The sequence below is a fragment of the Electrona antarctica genome, assembly GCF_951216825.1.
Source record: "Electrona antarctica genome assembly, chromosome: 9".
Classification (NCBI taxonomy): Eukaryota; Metazoa; Chordata; class Actinopteri; order Myctophiformes; family Myctophidae; genus Electrona; species Electrona antarctica.
The window spans coordinates 13,005,807-13,033,240 of record NC_136790.1 but is presented as its reverse complement, the minus strand read 5'-3'; the positions used below and the strand labels follow the sequence as shown (position 1 = coordinate 13,033,240).

General features: G+C 43.8%; 1 protein-coding gene across 1 annotated transcript; it reads left to right on the top strand.

Annotated features, from left to right (window-relative positions):
* LOC306930140 (importin-9) lies at positions 1-26,735 on the top strand. The gene is made up of 24 exons (XM_079510894.1): positions 1-282; positions 3,286-3,347; positions 3,885-3,971; positions 4,641-4,842; positions 5,825-5,913; positions 6,730-6,816; positions 8,362-8,481; positions 8,738-8,838; positions 9,457-9,515; positions 9,901-10,052; positions 10,789-10,887; positions 12,003-12,109; positions 13,081-13,220; positions 14,697-14,859; positions 16,150-16,376; positions 17,528-17,676; positions 19,081-19,209; positions 21,166-21,441; positions 22,416-22,582; positions 23,147-23,280; positions 23,464-23,583; positions 24,412-24,525; positions 24,927-25,003; positions 25,801-26,735. The coding sequence occupies exons 1-24, from the start codon at positions 126-128 to the stop codon at positions 25,909-25,911; spliced, it is 3,129 nt and encodes a 1,042-aa protein (XP_079367020.1). The 5' UTR covers positions 1-125; the 3' UTR covers positions 25,912-26,735.
* The last annotated feature ends 699 nt before the right edge of the window (positions 26,736-27,434 follow it).

Here is a 27,434-nt window from a genome sequence, read left to right as displayed (position 1 = left end):
CGCCTCCAGAAACCCCACCTCCACATTTCCATGCATTGGCGCGCACTGCTCCGCTCCCCGGCGCTGCCTGGACTGTCCTCGAGTCTCAAGCGGGCTACCCACCCAGAGTGCTGTGCTGACACAACATGGCAGGCATGAGTGCGGCTGGGGCTCGGCCAGCCGGCCCGGTTCAACAAGGACTGAAAGAGGCTCTGATCGAGACCCTGACGGCGATCTTGTCCCCGGTGCAAGAAGTGCGCGCTGCAGCGGAGGAGCAGATCAAAGTGCTGGAAGTGACAGAGGGTGAGTGGTGGTGGTGATCATGGTGATCCATGCTAGCTCTGGTTAGCTGCTGAAGTAAGAGACCTACAGGCTGCCTGGGACACAGACACAGTATGAATACTCTTGACAACTTGACACGGGCCAGTTTGAACAAGCAAAAGCCATATGCACACACAGTGGCGACAAGAAACGTTTATTTAATCGTTGCTATCCAGCGTTAATAAGTTGGATTTATACCGCTACACACAGGCCACATCTCCACGAGTTGTTAGTGTCGGGCTAACTTTAGCTAGTAGAAAGACCCCCCCCCCCCCCATCACCGCTCACTGCCAAGTTCTATAATGTTGAGTTGAGTTGTGGGTCATGTTTTAAATTGCTTTGATGATGTACATCGGGCCGGGATGTACACCCCCGATAGCTAGGTAATGTGTGTGTGAGATGCATGGGGACTGAGACCCCGGTGGCCCGACGACTGACAGCAGTTATTTTATTATTAGTCAACTCAACACAAGCCAGGTAGCCTAGCCATACAACACTCATGGTCAGCTGAACTTATGAAGTCCAAGATAGATTGGGAGAACATTGAGTTGTATGTAGAGGCTACGATAATACTCACAGTATAATTAGTCTATAGTCATATTATTTTTAAATTGGAGTAACCCCGACCCTGTGGTTTCCATGGTGACCATTGATAGATGGAATGACACGCTATTCCCGCTAAGATGTTTCCTGGGTTATTCTCCCGCGAATCCCGCCTAGCAGCAGCCGGTGTCGGGCTGACAACAGCATCACTGACAGCAAATGGTCCAAGATTATTATACGTTTTTGCTGTTTCTTGTTTGATTCATATATGTAATTTGTTGTCTACCCACTCTTGTTGAAAATGAAACTGCTGCGGCTTGTGTAATATGCACAAACTTGCCAGATTCAAGTATCATTCATGATGGCTGAATGCCATCCTTGACATATAATAGTATCGACAATGATGAGTGAGTGACAGATGGCCTGCATAGTGTAGGACCCAGCTGCAAGCAACTCTTGGATGCTATTGTAAATTATCTGGCATTTAGAGTTGAAATACCAACTCTTGACAGCCCATACAGTCAGAAAAGTCCAATCTGATTGTATTAAAATGAAGTTAAACTCACAGTCATTCTATCGGTATGAAAAGCTTGGATTATCCTCTTTGTATCTGCCAAGTTTTTGTTTCATAAACATCCACCGTAGACTACTAGTACGTAGCTACTTTCTCTCAATAAATCCTGTGCAGGTTTATTATTCATTATAAGTGTTGGAGTAGTTTGGAAGTGCTTGTTTTCAATAACGCAATGCCCTGCTGCCTCCTGCATTATGTGCAATTTCGAAACGGGTGGTACGCAGGACCATAGAGTGATTTTCAACAAGCACTTATGAACTCAAACACTAAGTAAAAGTATCATATGCACGGAATATATTGACAGAAAGTAGCTCATTACACGCCTGTGTGGGATTTTATGAAACCAAAACTGTCAAGGGTTTGTATTGCAACTCTAGATGCCATATTGAAAAGAGTAAGAGTTGCTTGCGGCTAACCCAAAACATTGTTGTTCAAACACTACAGTATCGGAAATATATTGATATAATAATACTATAGGTCTACATGCATACATGGTGCCTAATTTCATTGTCCATTCTTCCTGCATTCCTCCTGCCATTGGTAAAAGACTGAATAATAAGCGGTCTGTCTAGTTGGACTGCAGTGTCGCAGCTAGACTGACCATACGCTGGCCTCTTTCTAAGAGAGCTAGAGTTGTCAGCACTCACATTGTCACTGGTCCCCTGATGTCACTCTCAGTTAAACCCTGAGAGAAAGAGATGGCACAATGATAAGGTAGATAATTCGGTACCTCACTGTGTATTCATCCCTCCTGTCTGCCTCCCTGGCTAGCTTTTATATGTACCCTGTATATACAGTGTAGTATCAGCCTGTGTAGATTTCAACCCAAAAACTCCCCCAGCCCCAGGGCCCGAAATAACCACTTGAGCCCGATTTTGTATTTCTGCTATTCGAAAAGCGCGTAGCATTGTGAGCTTGTAGATCGGCTATTTTTGCCTATAATGACATTCCCAAATTGGGATGGCAGGGATAATGTTGTTAAGCAAAGTTGTGACTTGCTTTGAGACCCAAGCTCATCACACAGTAGAGCTGTTGTTGCATAGAACCGTACTGTAGAAGAGGAAACGCCTGTAGCTTGATTTGGTATTGAACTAGCAAGCTTGAAAAAGGTGAAAGAAATTGATTATGTAGTCAAACAGTGGCCATCATCTTTCTTAAATGGGGGATGCAACAAGGCCCACGGCTGCGGAATGGCACTCAAAGGGCACCCATACGCATTGCATGCATACTGCATATGTAGCTTCTTGTTTTATGATGGGTGGCACGGCATGCTCCTTACAGTTTAACACACGTTGATAGGCGTGGTCCTGCCAGCTCCTAGCCATGCAGATTGAAGCAAGGGTCGATGTACTACTGGGGTTCAGCTGGTCTGCCTAGCCAGCTTCCTTCAATCACACGATGTTGCACAAGAAACTTCACACAAACCAGACCAAGTTATTCTTAGCAATACGTCGCCATTGTTACCTTTCCTATCATGCAGACAGAGTCGGATCTATTCTTAACCGGCCAATCAGAAGGTGTTTCTGTTTGAGCATCCTGCATCCCTCCTCACAAGTCATGTTACAGTCCTAATAGGCCCAGTCTGTTTTCTCATCTTTATTTGAATTGTAGACAAATGTCATTGTGACATGTCCAGATATCATAGGTATCATAATGTTTCATCATTCTTAATATAGCATTTCAAGCAAGACAGTTATGATGCAATACTAACTGTCCATTTGTCTAACAACCATATGTCTGAGTATTCACTTAAATACATACAACATATACAATATGTATCTTGCATAGTATACTACCATGAGTGCTTTAGTCATATTCAGCATGGGCTCTGCCGTCTAAGTGATAACTATGTTGTGTTTGTGTTGTAGAGTTTGGTGTTCACCTGGCTGAACTGACAGTGGATCCACAGGGGGCTCTTGCTATCCGTCAGGTAAAGAGGGAGGGGGTTTGATGTCCTCAACAGGGAATAGATTTTACACAGTTGTGTTTATTTCCCCTACACACACAATAGTCAAACTGGACTCTATCACAGGTTCTCAAAACCTTTTGGCCCAGGTACTCTCTCATCCTCACAACACCGATTTACAAGCCCATGTGTACATTTAGATGCCATTGGAACTATTTGTGTTAAAAACTTTTCAATCAAAATCATTCAGACCCACATAGCCTATATAAGGATAATGATTTAAGACCCCCATTGACGGAAGAAGCGCACCTCAGAATCAACTTTATTGTCACATCACATGTTTAGTTGTTTACAGGTGTAAAACAGTGGGTGAAATGAAATGTGTTTTTGTGCAAGCACCTGCTCTATATCTAGACTTCAAATGTAAGCTTTGCCATATTTTTGACATAATTTATTAGTTTGTCTCTGGCACTACTCAACTGTATGTTGCTGTATGTTGCTCGCCACTCCGTTCCCGTCAGTTGACAGCAGATGTGTTTGCTGCATTGTTTGTGTGTGCAGTTGGCATCTGTCATCCTGAAGCAGTATGTGGAGACCCATTGGTGTTCCCAGTCAGAGAAATTCAGGCCTCCAGAAACCACCGATCGGGTAAGAGAACAGCCTTGCAAGTTGCAACCAGTATTAACCCATGAATCAATATAAAACATTATAGCACGAGTATACTCATCCTGGGCTATTTGAAAAGACGAGTATACTTTCCCTTGGCTGGGTTAATGGGTTAAAAAAATAACAGATATACAAGCTCATAGTGCGGCACAAAGTGACACGCTATGAGCTTGTAGATCTGCTGTTTTTGAAGAATCGTGAAAATGTATGCAATATATATATATATATATATATATATATATATATATATATATATATATATATATTAAAGCTAGAGTTGTCCCGATACCATTTTTTTCAGACAGTACGAGTACAAGTACTTAATTTTTAGTACTCACCGATACAGAGTACCGATACGAGTACTTTATTTTTTTTACTTTACTTTATTTTCCCCCCTTTGTCTCATAGATGCAGATGGATCTCCGATCTATACTTGTCAGTTGTCATTTATGCTTGTAGATCGGCTGTAGTGTGATTTGCTGCAGTGTTGGGTCAGACTTGCTCCCGTTGCATTCGTTCAGCCCTAGTGTCAATTGGATGTTTTGGTACTCGGGGCCGGTTCCGAGTACTTGAGGGTGGTATCGGCCCAAGTAACCGATACCAGTATCGGTATCGGAACAAGTCTAATTAAAGCAATAATTTTGAACTCAGGCTAAAGCTGCCATCAGGGAGCTGCTTCCGGGTGGTCTGAGGGAGGCTATCAGTAAGGTGCGTTCCAGCGTGGCGTATGCCGTGTCAGCCATCGCCCACTGGGACTGGCCCGAGGCCTGGCCGCAGCTCTTCACCCTGCTGATGGACATGCTGGTCAGCGGAGACGTGAACGCCGTGCACGGAGCCATGAGGGTCCTCACAGGTACCGTATGTATGCAGGGAGACGTGACAAGCATGTCCAGCACGTCTCTATTTGAAGCACTTTAAAACCCGGCATCCCTGTTTTGGGCCATGTCATTACTTTATATAGATAAAGTTTAAGCGTAAACTTATTTTATTCAAAAAAACTATTTAAATAATAGTTCACAACGCAATGCTACGCAGTACGCACTGAGCTTGTAGATCGGCTATCTCAGAATGTTTTTTGATGGGGCATAAGTTCCGTTTTATTTACTTTGTCAGATGTTGTTTGTTCATTAGGCCTAACAAAAAAATACGTTGGTTTCCGATTGGCTGTCATTTTTGGCCTGAGTAGGTACTGAATTTATTTTATTATCTATATATATATTTTCTTTTTTTTTCGTGGGAAGGATGGGTAGCAAGGAATTTATTTTATTTTCGTCGTGTCATGTCTCCCTTCTGTGGACAAAAACCGACACTATTTAATAGTCGGTCGGCAACCGGAAACCAAAGTATTATTTTGTTAGGTCTTATATAATTAAAGTTAAATGTTCTTTATATATTGAAGTGTACCAAACGTTATTTGTGGGTTGGTTAAGGTGCTTATGACTGAGTGTCCCATGTTCTATCCCAGAGCGCAGTGGCAAATTATTTTCTGTGTCTCTCCCCAACACTCTCCCTTGTTTCCTGTCTTTCTTCACTGTAATTACGGTTGCTTATACATTTTATGTTCTCAAATAGAAACTTAATTCAAAACAAAGTTGTTCAGATCCATTAAAAATATGTTGTACTTTTTGACAAAATATTGGTCAAAACATTGGTCGTACTCCGCTGAACACCGTTTCAGTGATACTGTCACACTGAGGTGAATTGGCTTGCTGAAAGACACTGTGACCCTTGTCAGAGCGGCTGGCTGTTGATGGTTAAAGGTTGGTCTGTTGCCTTTTGGCTGCTTCAAGTTCTTTTAGCACTCAATCCTCCCGTTGTGTCTTATCTGTGTCCAGAGTTCACACGGGAGGTGGCAGACACACAGATGCCACTGGTGGCCCCTGTGATTTTACCTGAGATGTACAAGATCTTCACCATGGCTGAGGTACGTGAACACCCACCCCCTTTTCTGTCAGTGTTAACCCTGACTGAGCTGTCATAAATATCAGTGGTGTAAAGTAACTAAGTACATTTTTGCTTAAGTACTGTACTTAAGTACAATTTTGAGGAGTACTTTACTCCTTTACAGGTACTTTACTTGATTATTTCCAATTTCCAATACTTTTACTCCACTACATCTCAGATGAAAATATTGTGCTTTTACTCCACTACATCCACTACATACAGTTTGTATTGATTGATTATTATTACAATTACAAAGAATACATTAACCACTTCGGTCCTATATACATTTCGGCCATTTGAAAATAGCCGATCTACAAGCTCACGGACGCATTCATTGTGAGCGTGTAGATCTGCTATTTTCAAAATATGTTTATACATTTGAAAACTTTAAATGGGATATTTTGCATAATGACTACTTTTACTTTTGGTACTTTAAATACATATTGTTGCCAATACCTTTGTACTTTTACTCAAGTGCATTTTGAATTCCGGACTTTTACTTGTAACAGAGTATTTCTATATTGCAGTATTGATCATTTTACTAAACCCATTTTGGGCGGGAACCCCTTTTGGTGTTAGCATTATGTTATGCTTTAGCTGTTGAAAAATTGCAGATCTACAAGGTCATAGCGCGCCACCGAGTGGCGTGCTATGAGCTTGTAGGTCTGACATAGAAACATAGCTTTTTCAGAAAACTGTCAGGATGTAGAAGACATTTTTAGATGGTCAAAAGTAAAACATTTGAGTACTTTTTCCACCACTGATGATAATGCTGATCCTGATGAAACCGTTGTAGGTCTACAGTATACGTACCCGCTCCAGAGCAGTGGAGATCTTCACCACGTGTGCCAACCTCATCTGTGCCATTGAAGAACTGGAAAAGGTGAGTCATCCTCTTGGGTGTGTTTACTCATATCACTTTAGACTACCGTGACACCGTCCAACCAACCAAGATGTCTGTGGTCTAGAGGTCGAAATCTGGTCGCATCACAGATCACACACACAAAACATATGGCTAATCGTACGAGATTCTCTTCTCAAATGATGCTACTTCACACACACTAAAGGACATAATTAAATGTATTGCCTTGCTGACCAACGCAGCACCTCACGGCTATGATTCCAGTTCTTTACTTAACAGTTCCCTCTTAACACATTCTGGGCGGGAATCCGTTTTGGTGTTTTAACTAAGCATTATGTTATACTTAGCTATTGAAAAATAGCAGATCTACAAGCTCATAGCGCGCCACTCGGTGGCGCGCTATGAGCTTGTAGATCTGCTATTTTTGAAAAATCGTGAACATGCGGCACAAATCTTTGAATATATATTCTTTCAGAGTGAACAATTTTTTTATTTCGACGTCAGGTTTAAATGGGTTAAGTCATTAACTGCCGGAGTTTCTCTAGAACAGTCTGCGGCCACTGCCAACGTTTTTTACTAATCTGAAACCACAAATGCAACCATTTGTACTCTCAGAGAGTTCTGGTGCTCCCTTAAAAATACAACGTTTGAGAACCACCAGTATTGTAATTGTATAGCGGATCATCACAGGATAATCTCCCTGATTATCCTGTAACGGTAATGCTACATGCTGTGCTGATGCTACAGGATATATTGTCATTGTTGTGTGTCCATGGTTTTAACTCTACACGTGTTGACTTGTGTGTCTTAGGGTGCAAAATCAAATCAAATCAAAGTTTATTTGTATAGCACATTTACATTGACCGAAGACAAACCAAAGTGCTGAACAATAGCATGTAAAAACAAGAACAGAGCAACAACAAGAGCATGTAAAGAAAAGAAAAACAAAACAAAACAAAAACAAAGCAACAAGTGAGACCGGAAGTATAACCAGACATGGTATAAGAAGGGTACGAATTTTCAGGCAACATTAAAAGCCAGGGAGAAAAAGTGGGTCTTTAGGAGAGATTTAAAAACAACCAGGGACTGGGCAGAACGAATGGGAAGGGGCAGGGCATTCCACAGTGTGGGACCGGCCACAGAGAAGGCTCGGTCACCTCTAGTGACACATGAGGTTCCAGGCACAATCAAACGCAGTTGGTCAGCTGACCTCAAGGGTCTGGCTGGGACGTATGGTTTAATGAGCTCGCAGAGGTAAGGGGGGGCATGCCCATTTTGGGCTTTGAAGACAAACAATAATAATTTAAAATCTATTCTGTGCAGCTAAAGCCTTGATCTTCTGTCCATGGTTTTAACTCTACACGTGTTGACTTGTGTGTCTTAGGGTGCAGCTAAAGCCTTGATCTTGTGTGTCTTAGGGTGCAGCTAAAGCCTTGATCTTCTTGTGTGTCTTAGGGTGCAGCTAAAGCCTTGATCTTCTTGTGTGTCTTAGGGTGCAGCTAAAGCCTTGATCTTCTTGTGTGTCTTAGGGTGCAGCTAAAGCCTTGATCTTCTTGTGTGTCTTAGGGTGCAGCTAAAGCCTTGATCTTCCCAGTAGTACAGCAGTTCACAGCAGCATTCGTGCAGGCCCTGCAGATGCCTGATGGAGTCTCGTCTGACAGCGGCCTGAAGATGGAGGTCCTCAAGGTTAGCCTGGTGGTGTCTTGGGAATCATTCTTCTACATAATGATGACTATCTGACTGATCTTTAGCTGAACCACATAAACATTGGAATCGCTAAAAGAAATGTTAGTTGTTCACACAGTATGTTCATTTTTGTTACCTTCCAAAATTAGTATAAATTGCTCACAATGTGTGCGACGCATTGTCTGCTTGTAGATCTAGCTATTTCTGCAATGCTTATACATTTATTTACACAGCAATCTTTTTGTCCTGATCCCAGGCGGTGACCGCTTTGGTGAAGAACTTCCCCAAACCCATGGTGTCTTCTATGCAACAGATACTACCCATTGTGTGGAACACTCTCACTGAGAGCGCATCTTTATATCCTTCACGATGTCAAATATATACAAGCTAGCACTGTCCATGGCATATTACATAATAGGTGACATCAATGTTATTATTCAAATGCAAAGAGCCCTATTTTTGTCTGTGCTAAACCCCTTATCCCTAAACGTCTTTGCCTTTTTTTTTTTGCTATTTTGAAAAACATTGTTTAATTGTTCAAATAGCCGATCTACAAGCTCACAACTTGCTGATGTAGATCGGCTAGTTGAACAATTTTAATGTTTTTCAAATAGTAAAAAAAAAATATCACACCCATGTGAACTGAGTGGTGCAACTCCCCCCTTCCATCTCTCTCTCTCTCTCTCTCTCTCTCTCATTAGCAGGCAACAGTGCAATACTATCTCTCTGTCTCTGGCACGACAGTGCCCCTACTGGTACTCATGAGTCACACATGAGTCACACACAAACATAGTCACAAACATAGGTTAACATCACAAACATAGGTGAACAACACCTAACACACATCAAGTGGTTGCACCACTCAAAAAAGGCAAAGAAGCTTAGGGATAAGGGGTTTAGCATTGACGAAAATAGGGCCCAAAGTTCCCAAATTAAGAACTCTTTGGAGCAGGTATTCCTTAACCAAGCGGCCACTTATGTGAGGACAGAAGTCAACTACACAGAGGAAGTGGACGACCCTGTAGACTCGGATGGTGAGCACAGTTCACGACATCACCTGCGTGTCTTTTCTATCTGCTTTGTGCAAGGCAGGCTCGAGAAGATCTCTATACTGTAGAGATGATGCAAGATGCAATCTAAATGCATGCTCCCCATTTTTCTGCTTTAACCCATTCTGACGGGAACCCCTTTTGGTGTTTTAACTAAAGGATTATGTTATACATTAGCTATTGAAAAATAGCAGATCTACAAGCTCATAGTGCGCCACCGAGTGGCGCGCTACGAGCTTGTAGGTCTGCTATTTTTGAGAAATCGTAAAAATGCGGCACACATCTTTGAATATATATTCTTTCAGAGCGAACGTTTTTTTTATTTTGACGTCGGGCCTGAATGGGTTAACCTCTTTTTTTTATTTTGCAGGTGAGGTGTTGGGCTTTGAGAATCTGGTGTTTAGCATCTTTGAGTTTGTTCACACGCTACTTGAAAACAACAAGTTCAAGAGCACAGTGAGGAAAGCCCTGCCTGAACTCATCTACTACATCATCCTCTACATGCAGATCACTGAGGACCAGGTAGGAGATAACTGCTGGTTGTGTTCAATTTATGTGTGTGAATGTGCAAGCATTTGGCCAGTGGCACACCTTAATCATCACTATGAAAAAAAATCACAACCTGTGTGAAGTGAGAGGTGCTAATATATTAACGTCTAACTCATGTTGATTAGGTGATGTAAAACAAACGGTGCCAACACAAACATTAAATTCTCTTTATTGTTAATGTTTGTGTTAGGGACAAGATGACGTACATTTTCCCTTCATTGTCAATGGCGTTTTTAAAACAAACATTGAACTAAAAACAAATATTAAACCTGTATATAGGAGGGGCTAGCACCCCTCAAAAATAAGCCCACCCCCCCCCCAAAAAAACATTAAGGCAAGCTCAGCTGTGTGTCACTGTACAACTGTCACTTTGTACAGTTTGTAGCTTCATGTCGCTGGCTTCCATTGAACACAACTTTCATCATGTTGTTTTTTTGCTGCTAGTGTGAACTCTGCGTAACTGTAAGTTGTAAGTTGTTTTTAGCACCCTTAGCGCCAGCCAGCGCCATAACCCGCGGCTATGGCGCGGGCAGAAAATGTCAATATTCAATATGCACTTTCACTTTGAAAAAGTGACAAACCACGACAAGAAAGTGTGACCAGGTTGATTGAACGAATGACCGCCACGGATATGCAGCCGATCTCCAGTGTGGAAGAGGAAGGCATCACAAATCTTATGGTTGATCCGTTTGTGACGTTGTTTCCTCAGATTAAGGTGTGGACGGCGAACCCCCAGCAGTTTGTTGAGGATGAGGACGATGACACGTTCTCCTATTCAGTCAGGATCTCCGCCCAGGACCTTCTTCTGGTGAGATGAGCATACAGTACAGCCCGGGGACCCCCAGGGGGTCTTCAAGTGGGTTCCAGGGGTCCCCAACTAAATCATTGATACTATAGTTTAGGAACCAAATGTACCCTTGCATGTCTGAAGCTGCGCAAATGTACAAATGTAACCAAATGGACCCTTATGGGATGGGTTAGATTCAGTCATTTGTATCAAAAAGATGAGAGCCACTATTGGGGTCCGCGGACCCTCTGGGTTCCAAATGGACCCTTAAAGGTCTGTAACTCTGAGAGAGTACTTGGAACCAAATGGGCCCCGGACCCTTACAGTTCCATTTGTACACTCTCATAGTAATGGGGGTCTTTGAAATTAAAAAGGTTTGAGAATCATAGCCCTAAACCCAGCCCCTACCAACTCTTCACCAAACTCTCGCTGTGTTGCATTTATTGGTTGATGTGCGTGCCCTCAGTGTTGATAATGTTCTGATGTGTGTGTGTGTGTGTGTGTGTGCAGGCTGTGGCTACAGAGTTCCATAATGTTCTGATATGTGTGTGTGTGCAGGCTGTGGCTACAGAGTTCCATAATGTTCTGATATGTGTGTGTGTGTGTGTGTGCAGGCTGTGGCTACAGAGTTCCATAATGTTCTGATATGTGTGTGTGTGTGTGTGTGTGTGTGTGTGTGTGTGTGTGTGTGTGTGTGTGCAGGCTGTGGCTACAGAGTTCCATAATGTTCTGATATGTGTGTGTGTGTGTGTGTGTGTGTGTGTGTGTGCAGGCTGTGGCTACAGAGTTCCATAATGTTCTGATATGTGTGTGAATGTGCAGGCTGTGGCTACAGAGTTCCATAATGTTCTGATATGTGTGTGTATGTGCAGGCTGTGGCTACAGAGTTCCATAATGTTCTGATATGTGTGTGTATGTGCAGGCTGTGGCTACAGAGTTCCATAATGTTCTGATATGTGTGTGTGCAGGCTGTGGCTACAGAGTTCCATAATGTTCTGATATGTGTGTGTGTGTGTGTGTGTGTGTGTGTGCAGGCTGTGGCTACAGAGTTCCATAATGTTCTGATATGTGTGTGTGTGTGTGTGCAGGCTGTGGCTACAGAGTTCCATAATGTTCTGATATGTGTGTGTGTGCAGGCTGTGGCTACAGAGTTCCAGAATGAGAGTGCAGTGGCTCTGGCAGCAGCCGCCACCAGGCACATGCAGGAGGCCGAGCAGGCCAAGAACAGTGGCAATGAGCACTGGTGAGAGAGACTCACTCAGCACTCACTAAGAGGTCCTAAACACTTCTGTTCCTCTCTCATATCGTCGCTGTCGGGCACACACCTCCTATCTCCATGTTTCCATCTGTTTTTTCTTTCTTTTTTGGGGGGTAAATGAATGCCCTACTTCACCATACTACAATGTCACACTGTTTTCTTTTTTTTTTTACTATTTTTATCCCACAATTTTGTAACCCATTTTTCACCCGGTGCCAATTGCCTAAGCTGTAATCCTGGGCGCTACTCTCCGTCTGCCAACCTGGGGAGAGCCCTGGACCGGGCTCATTGCATGGAGCAGGCCCCTCCTTATCACCTGACAGGGAAGAGTTTCCTGTGTAGGACATAGCACAAGAAACACATTATTCCAACCTATTCCTGGCCAGGGGGAGGCAGTATAGACCAGTATTGTTTTGTGATGGTATACCTCCCCCTAGGGGACTCGGGGAGAAGATGCAAACTCCACGCTGAAAGGCCCTTTCCCCAACCCCAGTTCTTCAAGTGAACTTGAGCTTGCAGATATGCATTCATTTTCATTTTTCATTCATTTTAAAGAAAGGGTTTTATAAATATTGAACCAACAAGAGCTTGTGACTAAATATAACTATATATCCATTGGAACACAGTCTCAAATGTAACCATTTTGGCCATACTGTATGCTTCTACTCGACGGCAACGATAATGCCCTAGTTGTGTATATAGTATAGTACTGTATGTGTGTTTATCACAGACCTTAAACACCAGAAACCTCTGCTCTCATCTCATCACTAGTCCTCCCTAAGCTTACATCACCAGGCTTTCCACACAGCAGAAAGTCTGGTTCATGCGAACTGACTAGTGTCATCCAGTCTAGGCCATGTGTAGTGTGCTCATGCATTCCCAAACTTAATATCCGTATTGGGTTGGGCGCTGCAATGCTATTGGTTCTGAAGACCGCAGCCTCCTGTGCTTGCCAGGTGGAAGGTCCATGAAGCCTGCATGCTGGCCCTGGGCTCGGTGAAGACCATCATCACGGAGAACGTGAAGAACGGTCGCATCCAGTTTGACATGCACGGCTTCCTGGCCAACGTCATCCTGGCTGACCTCAACCTGCCGGGTGAGGCCTCGACAGACGCTTTAGAGCACTGCTTCTCAATGGGGGGGTGGGGTCCGTGAGGGCGTTCCAGTGGGTCCCCAGATAAACGACACTCTCTGAGTTCTGTTAAAAGGATCCCTGGCTAATAAGACAAATATGCCTTAAAGGACCACTTTTCAACTCACCCCAACACGGCGCATACTACAGTTATTTGACACGTTTGCAATGTTCGATATACTGTAACTTCAAACGAAACGCGGCTGAAACAGTGCAGCGCAGCCAATGTCTGTCTCATAGGAGGGCTGTGAGCAGTTCAGAAACCAGATTATTTTAAAACAAGATTTTAAAATATATATATTTAGGATTTGTATTATCGTGAGAACGATGGCTTCCATTATCGGATTGCAACTTTTCAGGAATAGAAAGCCCGCAATTTCTATCAGCTTGGATTCCCCATCGATGATGTCACTGGTGGACGAGTTTCTGAACTGCCCACAGCCCTCCCATGAGACACAGACAGTAGAAAATAATTGTGGCATTTTATCATGAACGTTCGTGAGGAGTGAGGACCAATTATATGAAGGAAGGTTGAAAAGCGGTGGAGTGGTCCTTTAATACAATTGCCCTCAACAACTACGGCGAAAACAGCCGGTGGATCCTGTTTGTTCACTGATCTGCGCGCCTGAGAACATTTATGTCACCAAATTTTGGAGCGACGCCCCTCTGCACTGTTATTGGTTAGCCTCGGAAACCCAGACGTTTTTATTTCCAGGGAGAAAAAAAAAAGTCCACTTCAATTCGGCATAGAGTAGCGCAAACGTTAATCAATCTGCTGATTTCTGATCGTCTGCACCTTTGTTAAATTGACGCACACACGTACGTACACACACACACACACACTCCTCTCTCTGTCTCTAATGAATTAGTCTCATGTCGCGCAGCTGCGTCTAGATTCTCCCGGCGGATCCTGCCGGGAGCTGCCTATGCCATAGAAAGCATAGGTGGACCCCAGGCTAAATACCAAGGGGCCAGTGATGCTATTCAACGTTGAAGCTCTCCTCCCTAGTGGTAGGAGGAGGGACTACAGGCGGACCCGTGGATTCATGACCGGGAAACCCCGTGCAGCTGGGCTTTAACATTGAGCGCTCGGTTGCACTTCCGCATTTGACCACCAAAATTTGGTGGTCAAATGCGGAAGTAGACGTTCTCAGACGGTACTTCCGGCAGTCTTCCGGGTGCTTCAAAACGCCACTGAGCAACTTCCACTGACATGAATAGCTGGGGGGGCGGAGCTTCGCGCCAGTTCAGTCTCTATTATATATATATACTCTATGCTAAATACTGGTTGACTTCCACTTCCTTTACTAGATTTTCCAATGGGTTTCCGCAGGATTTTTGAGCCTCAATGCGAATGGAAAAATAAAAGCCTGGGTACCGAGGCTACTTTCCACCACTGGATCTAACAATGTCTCTGTCTGTCTCTCCCCCCCCCCCCAGCGGCGTCTCCCTTCCTGCTGGGCCGGGCCTTGTGGGCCGCCAGTCGCTTCACGGCGGCCATGTCTCCAGAGCTCATCCAGCAGTTCCTCCAGGCCACGGTCAGCGGCCTCCACGACAGCCAGCCGCCGTCCGTCCGCATCTCTGCCGTCCGGGCCATCTGGGGGTGCGTTTAAACAAACCCATTAAGACCTGAGTCCAATTCTACAAATGCCTTCTCTTGGCTAAAAAAAGATTTTTGAATAGTCGGCTCTAAAATAAACAGTTCACCCGGGTGTGATTTAATTACGTCAGAAATTATTTTGAACATAGCAACCATGGTCATTTTTTTATGCACACAAAAGCCAGTTGTAGGAGTGGTTTACACCACTCAAAAATCAGACCAGTCTGAAGCGAGTGGTGCAACAGCACCCCCTATTGGTGCTCTAAACATTGGGACACAGGGACATAGTCACACAGGTTGGGACAAATAGGGACAAAGCTGTTCCTTGGAGTGGTTGCACCACTCAAAAATGACAGATGCTTTGCCGATTTGAACACGTTGAAAATGATGTGTGCAAAATATTGTCTCTGTCGGGCAGAAACCTCCTATGTCCATATTACGTTTTTTTGTAATATGTATAAGTATTAAAAAATACTGATTAACCCATTCTTGGCGGGAACCCCTTTTGGTGTTTTTAAGCATTATGTTATGCTTTAGCTATTGAAAAATGAATGAATGAATGAATGTTTATTTCGAACTCTTTTAAATAAAAATGACAATAAAAATACAAAATATACAATAATGCATTAAAAGAAAAGAAAAGTTAAAACAAAAGCAAAACAAAATATAGTACAGTTCGAAAAGGAGCAGGAATGAAGCCTGAGCTTATCTGGTCCTACCCCTAATTATACAATTTAAAAATAAATAAATGTGTCAAGGTTCCCTTTATATTATATTATGATTTGTCTATTTATTTTAGCACTAAGTGGAACCATAATGTACCCTCAACCCCCCCTCCGCCCCTCATGCTTCTTCTCTGTAGCTCATAAGCAAAGTATATTTAAACCTCTTCTTAAACAGTGCAATAGTTCCACTATTTTTAATTTCATCATCCAGACCGTTCCACAGAGTCACTCCACCATGTGAAATGCTCATGTTCTTCAAATTTGTATGCCCAAAGTAGGACTTGTAGGTCTGCTATTTTTGAAAAATCGTGAAAATGTGCCTGAAATCTTTGAATATATATTGTTACAGAGCGAGTTTTTAACTCAAATCTGTGCTACTGGGTGGGTCCCTGGAACAACATATTTTCAGATGGGGGTCGGCGGCCAATTACATACAAATGTTGGGGTCCTTGACATGAAATATTGAGCACCACTGACGTAGAAACATGAGGTTTTTATTTAAGAAAAAAATCCAAATTTGCTGGCAAAATCAACACCGATTTCCACGTGGCTCTCCCACCACCACCAGGTACTGTGAGCAGCTGAAGCTGTCGGAGAGCACCCAGGTGCTGCAGCCCTTCCTGCCCGCTGTGCTGGAGGGCCTGGTGCAGCTGGCGGCCCAGTTCAGCTCCGAGGTGCTCACGTTGGTCATGGAGACGCTCTGCATCGTCTGCACGGTGGACCCAGCCTTCACCACCAGCGCCGAGAACAAGATCTGCCCGCTCACCATCGCCATCTTCCTCAAATACAACAACGGTAAATATTATAGAGTCTCGCTTTGCTAGGCCTAGTCACAATTACCAGTGGTGGGAAAAGTACTCTGTACAACCTGTAGCAGCGACGAATAGTTTTCATAATCCTCAAGGGGGCCCGTGCCGCCCCCGCCTCCCCGTCCCCCGTGAGACTGTGACACAGACGCGGTCAATAATATATAGCATAAATAATAGGCCAAATATAACACTTTCCCTCTATCTGTGACTGTGATCAGCTCCTCACACACATACCTACCTGGCAGGTTAAGCACCCAGATTAGCGTTTCAATGCCTGATCTGCATGTGTAGCCTACAAGGGACAGGCAACGCGGTCCACCCCCACCACCCACGGACAGTGGCGGGGGGTGGATGGGGGCTTTGATGCTGGGGGGTTGGATGGTTAGAGCGGCGCGATTGTATACACAGTCAATGCAAGACGAGAATTGCGCGAACGGGCGCGACCTGATGCGGCACAAACGGGACGAACCGAGGCGAATATATATTCAGGTCCAATTCCTCATGGGGGCCGAGATCCCTGGTCCAATTCCTCATGGGGGCCCTGGCCCCCCGGCCCCCACAGACTCTACGTCGTTGACCTGTAGTGTCAACTGCAATGTAATAATTGTGACAGCCCTACTCTTTGCAGTACACCAGGAACATTTATTTTTGCTTCAGCTTTGCAAAGTTGACAGTTTTGAACTCATTCGGTCTTTCACGATCATGACATTTTAGTTGAAGATTTCACACAAATTATTGCGGTTAATAATTGGAATTGTGTTTTAGCCGGATTTGGCTTCCATGACTCTACACCCCATGGACTCTCATGTACGTTTGTACTTGGAACACATTAAGACCTGGAACGCATCTGTGTCACCTTAGCTTTTAACCACTTTTAACCAATATTTTAAACTTGTTCCGCACCGAGTGCCGCCACTTCACAGTGAATCTTTGCTTCTGGGGGTCCCTTGTACAAAATATTTTCAGATGGGGGTCAGAGGCTGAATACATGTAATTTTGGGCCTCCTTGACATGAAAAAGGTTGAGGACCACTAATATAGAAACATACGTTTTTCAGAAAGATTTAGAAGACCTTTCTAGAATCTGGTTTCAGGTCTAAATGGGCTTAAATGTCCTTTTTTCTCTTTTCCTTTCCAGACCCTGTGGTAGCGTCTCTGGCGCAGGACATCTTTAAGGAGTTGGCCCAGGTGGAGGGGTGCCAGGGGCCCATGCAGATGAGACTCATCCCCACCCTGGTCAGCATCATGCAGGCTCCTACAGACAAAATCCCCTCTGGACTCTGTGCTGTAAGTCGGTGCTTCTCAAACTTGGACCAACCCCACCACCCCACCGATCAAGTCCCCTTTTGGCCTACTTACTGCATTGTATAGATTCTTCTTTCTGGGTTCATTCTTGTTAACAGTTCTACTGCGTACTATGCGTTACCCGCATTTTAATCAAATATTCTACGCTGCCGAGATTGTTTTATTACCTTTAGATCATACGCTGAAGTATTTGGGCTTTTGATCCGTGAAAATCCGGCGAAAAAAGGTTACTCCGTTTGTTATGTACGATCGCACCACCCGCCATCTTGGTACGCCACAAGACCGGTGCACAAGACCCTCCTTCATGAGGCGTTGTACCCCGTTCACTTGCATTGGCCTCAATTTCCCAGAAGCCCTAGCAGCCCAGCGCATGGGTTGATTTCCGCATATGTGACCCCCCCCATGCTTTTACTTCAACAGCTCGTTTCTAATAAATGTCACTGTTCTGTAGAATCTTCAAATTCTACATTACAATGCCAGGTTCGACTGCCAGCTCATCCTGAGCCACCTAACCCTTAACAGCTGCCTCTGTGTGCTCATCTTAGCCATCTGAACAGCCATCAGCTGGGTGGAAAAGTCATTTGCCATCCCCCCGGGGACCAGTAAATAGCAATACTCCCTTTCGAGAGAGAGAGAAAGTTAAAGAGAAAGTTAAAGTATAACATTACGTTATACTTTAGCTATTGAAAAATAGCAGATCTACAAGCTCATAGAGGCGCCACCGAGTGGCTGGCTACGAGCTTGTAGGTCTGCTATTTTTGAAAAGTCGTCAAAAATGTGGTGCAAATCTTTGAATATATATTTCAGAGCGGACATTTTTAACTGAAATATTTGCTTCTGGGGGGGTCCCTGGAACAACATATTTTGAGATGGGGGGGTCCGTGGCCCAATAGAGATAATTCTGGGGGTCCTTGACATGGAAAAAGGTTGAGCACAACTGACATAGAAACATGGGTTTTTCAGAAAACTTAGGATTTAGAAGCCTTTTCTTAATCGCCATCAGTCCAAAATGGGTTAAATACATAGAGTATATAAAAGGATAGAGACTGAACTGGCGCGAAGCTCCGCCCCCCCAGCTATTCATGTCAGTGGAAGTTGCTCAGTGGCGTTTTGAAGCACCCGGAAGACTGCCGGAAGTCCCTCCTCCGGACCTCAACTTTGAGGTCCGGAGTGACGTATGCAACCGAGCGCTCAATGTTAAAGCCCAGCTGCACGGGGTTTCCCGGTCATGAATCCACGGGTCCACCTGTAGTCCCTCCACCACTAGGACCCAGACCTTCAACGTTGAATAGCCTCACTGGCCCCTTGGTTAAATATAAGTTGGCATCAATGAACGTAACACTTGCTGCTCTGTAGTGATACATGTGTTTTGCTCCTTTTCCCCAGACATCCATAGACATCCTGACCACCGTGGTGCGCAACACCAAAGCTCCTCTCTCGGAGATGCTGGTGTGCCAGGCCTTCCCTGTGGTGGCACAGTGCACACTGCGCACAGACGATAACACTATCATGCAGGTGAGAGAACCCGCCAAGATGTCATCACAACAACGACCACTGAAAGGTCTGAAGTATCGTAAAGCAGGGGTTCTCAACGTTTTTGGCCGGGGACCCCCGGAAATGCTTTGGCAATGTCTCGGGACCCCCGCCCCGCCCCCTCCCGACCCCCAATATAAATTGACTGCTACAATAACCTTAAACCATTTTGGGCGGGAACCCCTTTTGATGTTTTAAGCATTGTTATAATTTAGCTATTGAAAAATAGCAGATCTACAAGCTCATAGCGCGCCACCGAGTGGCGCGCTATGAACTTGTAGGTCTGCTATTTTTGAATAATCGTGAAAATAAAAATTATTATTATATATATATATATTATTATTTTTTTTGTAATATTTTGGGGACCCCCCAAAATAATTTGGCGACCCCCCCCGAGGGGTCGCGACCCACGGGTTGAGAACCCCTATCGTAAAGGAACTACAAGGGACTGCATTATACTGTCACTTGAAATGGGATGATGATTCATTTCTGAAGTGATGTAGCCAAGTTAATTTCCACAGGCGTTATTAGTATTCATCATATTTAACACTCATCAAAATCCAGTCAAGAGTCATACTAGGCTCAAGCCCATGTAGTTGTAGGTCGCTCTGGATTAAGAAGAGCGTTTGCTAAATGCCTACGAGGTATCTGAACTATAAAGAGAAGACTGTGCTTTCTATATAGCCCATAAACGGACATAAAGACTTGACTTAAGGTGGCCTTACACTAGCCGATTTTTTTCAATCTGAAATCTGATAGCACCACACACTGCAGGATAATCGGAGCGGGGCAGAGCAAATATAAAACATTCTTGATGTGGATCGGGCCGATCCCGATCGCGCTTTGAGCGGTCGGGCACCCCCGAGCGTCAAAAATGCCCGATTATCGGCTAGTGTAAGGCCACCTTTAGACTAAAACACTCGGAGAATGAAGTCGACGGCAGACAGGCAGATAAAGGTTGTTCCGGAGTTCCATTTATTTCAAGAGACAAAATACAAGTCATGGGCCCTGGCATGCCCCCCCCCCCCCCCCCCCCCACCAGCCTGACTGCTTGTCAGGCTGGTGGGATCTTCAGTAGGCTCTAACACAGGACAAAGAGTAAAGACATCAAATGAAAGGTGGTCTCTCAGGTTCCCCAACCCCCCCTGAAGTCTAAAGTCGTCAACATATTATGTGTGTCCATATAAGGCGATGGTCAAGAAGGAAGCACAGTGCTGCTATCAGCGAGCTGATCTATTTAGCATACAGGGTCCCCTGCAGCTGCCCCAACTAAGTGTTGGTCAGAGCAGAAGTTAAACGTCTCATTTTAAGAGAGACTACTTAAAACAGTTATTTATGCTATATTAATGTGAATTGTGGTTCCAGATACCACACCTACATTGTAAATTGTATGCGGTAGGCCGGGGCCACTAGTTTGCTAGTGACTATAGCAAACTAAGCCACTAGGGGGCGCCTCTATGTCCAATTATTTTATAACCTCTTAATCCAATCGGTTGATAGACTGATGGTCTTAGTGTTAACATTGACAGCAAATTCTGTTTTAGTCTTATATTAGTCTTTAGTTTTAGTCTTAGATGTCTCTTGAACACACCATTTAGTTTTGGGCCTATTTAGTCATCTGAAATTGTTTTAATCTTAGTCGACTAAATATCGAAATCTTATGGCCCTCTCTTGGGCCACCCTTTATCCCTAAACTTCTTTGCCATATTTTACTATCTTGAAAAACATTGAAAAATAGTTCAACTAGCCGATCTACCTCGACACGTTGTGAGCTTGTAGATCGGCTATTTGAACTATTTATTAAAAAAAATCGAAATAGTAAAAAAAATAGGCAAATAGGTTTAGGGGTAAGGGGTGGCACAAGATATAGGCCTTAGTCTTTTTAGTCTTAGTTAAAACAAATTACGTGTGTGTCTGTCTGTCTGTCTTTCTCCCCAGAACGGCGGCGAGTGTCTGCGGGCGTACGTGTCAGTGGCTCTGGAGCAGATCGGCCAGTGGAGGGACGAGCAGGGGAACAGTGGCCTCTGGTACGTCATGCAGGTGGTCAACCAGCTGCTGGACCCCAGGACGTCGGAGTTCACGGCGGCCTTCGTGGGCCGCCTGGTGTCCACGCTCATCTCGCGGGCCGGCACGGAGCTGGGCGAGCAGCTGGACCAGATCCTCCGAGCCATCCTCAGCAAGATGCAGCAGGCCGAGACGCTGAGCGTCATGCAGGTGCGCGGCTGGGGAAATTAGGATGATAACACCGTGTACTCACCGCCACAGCCATTTTGCTGGCACTTAACACATTCCCCGCCATTAGCGTAGATCTTCAGCATTTAAAATCCTTTTATAGTGATTATGATGGCTCGCATTGTAATGCTACTCACATTAGCATTGGGTTGCTAAGTGATGCAGTAAACAGAAAATAATGAGCCGACCATCTCGTTGTTGTTCCTTTCAAATGCCTTTATCTTGGATTCCTTTTCCAGATTGCGTTCCTGGTCAAACCCAGCTTTATTCGACAGCACATAGTAGTAATGGCCTTTTTAAAGTTTAACCACTTTAACCATTCTTTTTTAATAAGATCACAAGCTCAGCGTGCTTGTAGATCTGCTATTTTTTGAAAAGTCATGAGAATGTGTGCAATTCTTTGACTATATATATTCTTTCACAGCAAACGTTTTTGAGTGGTGCACTGCTAGCCACTCCTATAGACATATGTGTATCCCTGGCTGTGTCTGTCTGTCTGTCCATCTGTCCGAGTACGGAAATAGGGTTTGTTGACCACCAAGTGTCACTGTTGCGCAGCCTAACACACAGGTGGATTTGTGCCTCCAATGATTTTTAGGTCCAGAGGTGGACATGTATTTTTTTTTCATAATTGCGACCAAAATGGCTATTCTTCTTTTTCTTGTTTACATTTTAGCCATTTACTGTTAGCAGTTCCCTGGGTATTAGCGGTCAGAGCACAGGCCACAGTACAGTACAGTACTACAGCATGAGTACAGTACAGCACCACTCACTTCAGACAGGTCTGATTTTTAACTCATATCTTTGCTTCTGGGGGGCGTGGAATAACATATTTTCAGATGGGGGTCAGCGGCCGGTCCATGATTTAGAAGACATTTTGTAGAATCTGGCCTTAGTCCTAAATGGTTTAACTCCCTTCCTCTCTTCCATTCCACTCTCCACTCTCTCTGTTACAGTCCCTCATCATGGTGTTTGCCCACCTGGTTCACTCCCAGCTAGAGCCCTTGTTGGAGTTCCTGTGCAGTCTTCCTGGGCCAACCGGAAAACCTGCTCTGGAGTTTGTCATGACGGAGTGGATGAGCAGACAGCATCTCTTCTATGGACAGTACGAGGGCAAAGTCAGGTCAGACAGCAGGACAGAACACTGCTTTTGATACCATTTTGAATAACATGTACCAATTAAAAAAAGACTAAACGTTACTGAAAAAAGAATGGTGCTTGAGGAAATACATTTAGGACTATGACCAGTGGAAAACTATTGGAACATATCCTGTCTTTAGTGCCGTATTGTAACTATATGACTATTGCCAGTTTTTGGAGAGTCCTAGAGCACTGTTTCCCAAACAGTGGGTCGACTCGGGACCCATTTTTATGGGTCCCCTTTATATTTTGTCTCGTACATTTAGTTTTTTAATTAGTATTATTTCAAAACATACTCATACATCATGTCAAGGAGCCCCACAAATGTATGTATTTGCCCGCCGACACCCATCTCAAAACATTTTGTTCCAGGGACCCCCAGAAGCAAAGATTTGAGTTAAAAATGCTCGCTATGAGCTTGTGTGTCTGCTATTTTTCAATAGCTAAAGTTTCAAATAATGGTTAAAAGTGGTTAAAAGCTAAGGTGACACAGATGCGTTCCTTGTTGGCACCTTTCACACTATGTTCTATATGTTCTACCCTGCAGTACGGTAGCGTTGTGCAAGCTCCTCCAACACGGTCTCAACACCAATGACAAGCGTCTCCAAGACATTGTGGTCAAAGGAGAAGAGATCTTCACCCCTGACGAAGGCATCCGCACACGCTCCAAATCGGCCAAAAGTGAGATATGAACCCTTTCACGTCATCCTAGCTCTAAACGTTGCTGTAAATAATTTGACAATCCAGCTATCATCCACGTATATATGTTGTACAGGTATATTCCAAAAATAGCCATGCCAGGTTGAATGGCTCACTTTTCCAATCCGAATATTCTGTTTTATTTTATTTATTTTCCTCCCACAGACCCAGAGAGGTGGACCAACATTCCTTTACTCGTCAAAATCTTCAAACTGATCGTGAACGAGCTATCGTCTGTCGTGGAGGCTAACAACAGCAGGTCCAATGCTGGAGACTGGAGTCAAGGTACAGTATATATACTGTAGTATACTGTTACTTATCCCCAGCACACATATACTGTAGATCAGGGGTCTTCAACTGTTTTTCAGGCCACAGACCCTTTTGGCGGAGAGAGAACTGAAGCAGGGACCTCTCACTGCATATTGTATGAGACGAAACGATGTTAAACGTTTTTTTTTAGATTTCATAGATAGCTTCATAGATTTGTTTGACAGCACTATCATGTTGTGTAATTCAATATTTTGGGGTTTGTTGACTTAGCTTTTCTATGAATGTTGGATTCATGTTAACGTGTACTTTCATACATTTAACCAGCTAAACCCTCAATACTTAGTTAATACTTGTAGAGATAGGTTGCTATTTTTCGCTAAAGTTCCCCTCAGAATCAATTCATTATCTTGTCCCTTGTTCTGAACATTTCACAAGTTCTGTACACCACCATTGCACGCACGCACACACACACACACACACACACACACACACACACACACACACACACACACACACACACACACACACACACACACACACACACACGTGTCAAGGCACAACATTAATCGTTGTCAGCCAGTGTATCAGATTCCCACGTCACATACCCAGCCTTATTTACTCACTACAAACCATAATGCATGATCAAGTGGTTAATCACCGCTTGTCAATTTGTGAATATATACAGTATATATATATATATATATATATATATATAAAGAAAACAAAGAATTATTTGATTAACCTACATGAGCAAGATTAAGTTGGTTATTGGGTTATTGGGTTATTTGCCCAGCCGTAATAGCGAACGTTTGAACCACCAACTGTTGTGGTCCTTCCTGGTAGATTCCAGTGGGATGTGGGAGGAGCAAGAGGAGGAGGAGGCTGAGGACGATGATGACGAAGATGAAGGCCTGGCGGGGCAGCTGCTCTCCGATCTCATCGCCTCCAACAAATATGGTACCGACATCTCTCCCCTCTCTTCTGCCATTCCCTCTTGCGCTTTTCTTACCTCCCAAATGTTGTGAATTAGACCCTCCAGGAAAATGTGATCGCATAATTTACTGCATAATCAGCCAAATGGCACAGATTGTGCAGGGCTAAATGTTTTTCAAAAGAGCACATAATCGTGCAAACTTCCCACATATTTCACAACTCCCTGCATTTTTCACAGCATAAAATCATATAGGCTACAACCCCGCATATTGCACAACCTTTCGCATATTTCGCATTTCCAAATGTTCCGCATATTTTTGCAACTTTCCGCATATTTCCCAACTTCGTGCAATTTCATCGCATAAAATCACATAAAAACATGCATATTTCATCGCATAATCAAGCTTTGTCGTTGTGTCTCGCAGACGAGGACTTCTACGAGGACGACGAGGACGACGACCCCGATGCGTTGAAGGACCCCATATATCAAATCGACCTACAGGTACAACAGTCGCTTAACGTCTATTCACGTTATTAACGTTTATTCACGTTATTAAAAGTCAAAACGGTCAGTTCAACAAGGAATGCTCCCAACTCGTTTGAATGATTCATAAGAATACGTTAATAAATGAGAAAAAGAGGTTGCGCTTCAGCAATGTTTTTCAGTGGAGTGCTAGACCCAAACTCCAGTATACATCAAAAAGTAGAAGATGAAGACTCATAGCCAAAACGCGTTCATTTTTTATGTGCGCCAATAAAAAAGTGTAAATGAAATTTACACTTTTACAAATTTACAAATTTTGGATATGCTACCTTTTTGGGATTTCTTCAATTCCCACTTTTTGAAGTTCATAAATAATATTAAATTTTGATCCTTTTTACATCTTCCTCAATTTGAAAAATGTGAAAGGTCGCTTAAATAAGTCTTACCGGCTGCTTTGCAGAAATCCTATGCCCAGCTTTCCGGGTTTGTGTAAAAACGACATTGGCTTGTGATTGGCTGATCACCCCATAGCGATGATGTGATTGGCTGAGCAAACTACATATTGAAGATCAAAGTGAGGGCAGAAAAATGAGGACGCAAATTGTGATCGGCAAGAATGAGAAGAGGTATATGATATGATGATAAGAGCGCCCCTCACTTCACACGGGTGTGATTTTTTTTTTAAATACATTGTCGTGAACGGCGCAAACATGTGATTTGTCGCTTACCCTTCTGGTCTGAGTGGAGTAGTTTGTACCTGGTATTGTTTTTCTCCTGAACAGAGTACTGAACCCGTATTGTTTGTCTCCATCCAGCCCTACCTTACAGACTTCCTGACGCAGTTCGCACATCAGCCATGTTACAGCATGTTCTCGGGTCACCTGAACGACAGCGAGAGACGGGTCCTGCAGTCTGTCGGCCTCTAGCCCCGCCTCTCCACCCACATCCCTCTCCTTATCGACGAAACCCCACTGCGCCACTCTGTTAGATCCCATCACGTACACGCTCATAGTGAATTTACCCAGATCAAAGAAATGACCCCCGCCTACACCCTAGACACGAGTAATGATGGTTTAGACAGGGGAAATGAACTGGGGAAAAGGAAGACAGAGAGACATGCACTTATCCATAATTCCCCTCTTTCTCTGTATTTCAATGGGACGAGCTGAAGGATTGAGGACGTGAACAGAGGAGGAGGCCATGTTGGGAGGAATGGACACACGACCACCCAGAGTGATTCGGAGGTGGATATGGGGGGGTGTCTTCTTTGTCATTTTTTAAATGACTTAAGGCTGGACTTCAGGGACTTTGTGGGAATGAATAGAGCTGGTTGAGGCTTTACAATGGGACAAGGTAACCACTATATATGAACAGACTATTTTACTGTGTCCCATTCTGAACTCAACCCATTATTTTTGTGTTTCTGTTAAAAAAAACAAATAAAAACAAAATAAAAACAACAACATTGAAATGAAAAAGATCAAACTTTCAAGAGACCATGTCGATTGGAGGACCGTAAAAGAATCCTTGCAAAGGAGAGAATCATTGGCAGCCCTATTTCGAGCAAAACGTCGACTGTCGGATTGGCAAGGAGCACTCTTAGACCAGCTGTCTATGTCTGGGACTGGGTCTATTATGGTGGGTATATATGGAATTACACTGACCATGGTGAATCACAGCTTCGTCATTTCCTTGTACCCACTGGAGTTTGGGATGAAACTTTATAAATAAACGTCCAGACAGGACAACATGTTCAGCTTCCATTCTCTCTCTCTACCAGGGGCCCGTTTCACCAAACTTGGATTCGAGGTTAAACCGGGATTTAACAGATATCCTGGTTTAATATATCCTGGATCAGCGATTAACCGGTTTCATCAGCTAACAGCCAGGTTTAACCTAATCCTGATGTCTTTACTGTTCATTAAGCAGTCAATCTGATCACAAACCAATGATTTTTTCCACACTTATTCAATTATTATGGGTTTATGTTGCCTTATTTTTATCGGTCTGCATTAAAACATCATATTGGTACACATTGCCATTAAAGGACTAATAAGTCATCAAAGAACCAAAATATATAGGCTGCACAACCTCATCATGACAGCTTGTGAGCTTGTAGATCAGCTACTTTTGGTGAATGTTTCCCCAGAATAGGTTTGCTGTGGTGCAGGTGGTTAAGAAGAATGAATTTATTTGTAAAAGTGAAAACATTACTAAATATTACCATTACTCACCTTACTTACCATTGTAACATTTCACACACCAACGGCCAAGAAGTGCATCACCCCAAGCTGTGTTATACAATTGAAAACGTTATCAGTTCACCAGTCTGGGCAACAACCCCCTTCACCAAAGGTAGCTCCCTCAGAGGAGGGAGTTATGGCCAAATATGGCGATGCTACAATATCATTATGCTTACAATATTAAGAATTATGACAATTTCATTATG

Excerpts from the sequence above, each read along its gene's own strand:
- LOC306930140 (XM_079510894.1), top strand. The coding sequence starts at position 126 with ATGGCAGGCATGAGTGCGGCTGGGGCTCGGCCAGCCGGCCCGGTTCAA. Across the intron at positions 3,972-4,640 it reads CTCCAGAAACCACCGATCGG|GCTAAAGCTGCCATCAGGGA; the intron begins GTAAGAGAACAG and ends TTTTGAACTCAG. Across the intron at positions 23,281-23,463 it reads ACGCTCCAAATCGGCCAAAA|ACCCAGAGAGGTGGACCAAC; the intron begins GTGAGATATGAA and ends TTCCTCCCACAG.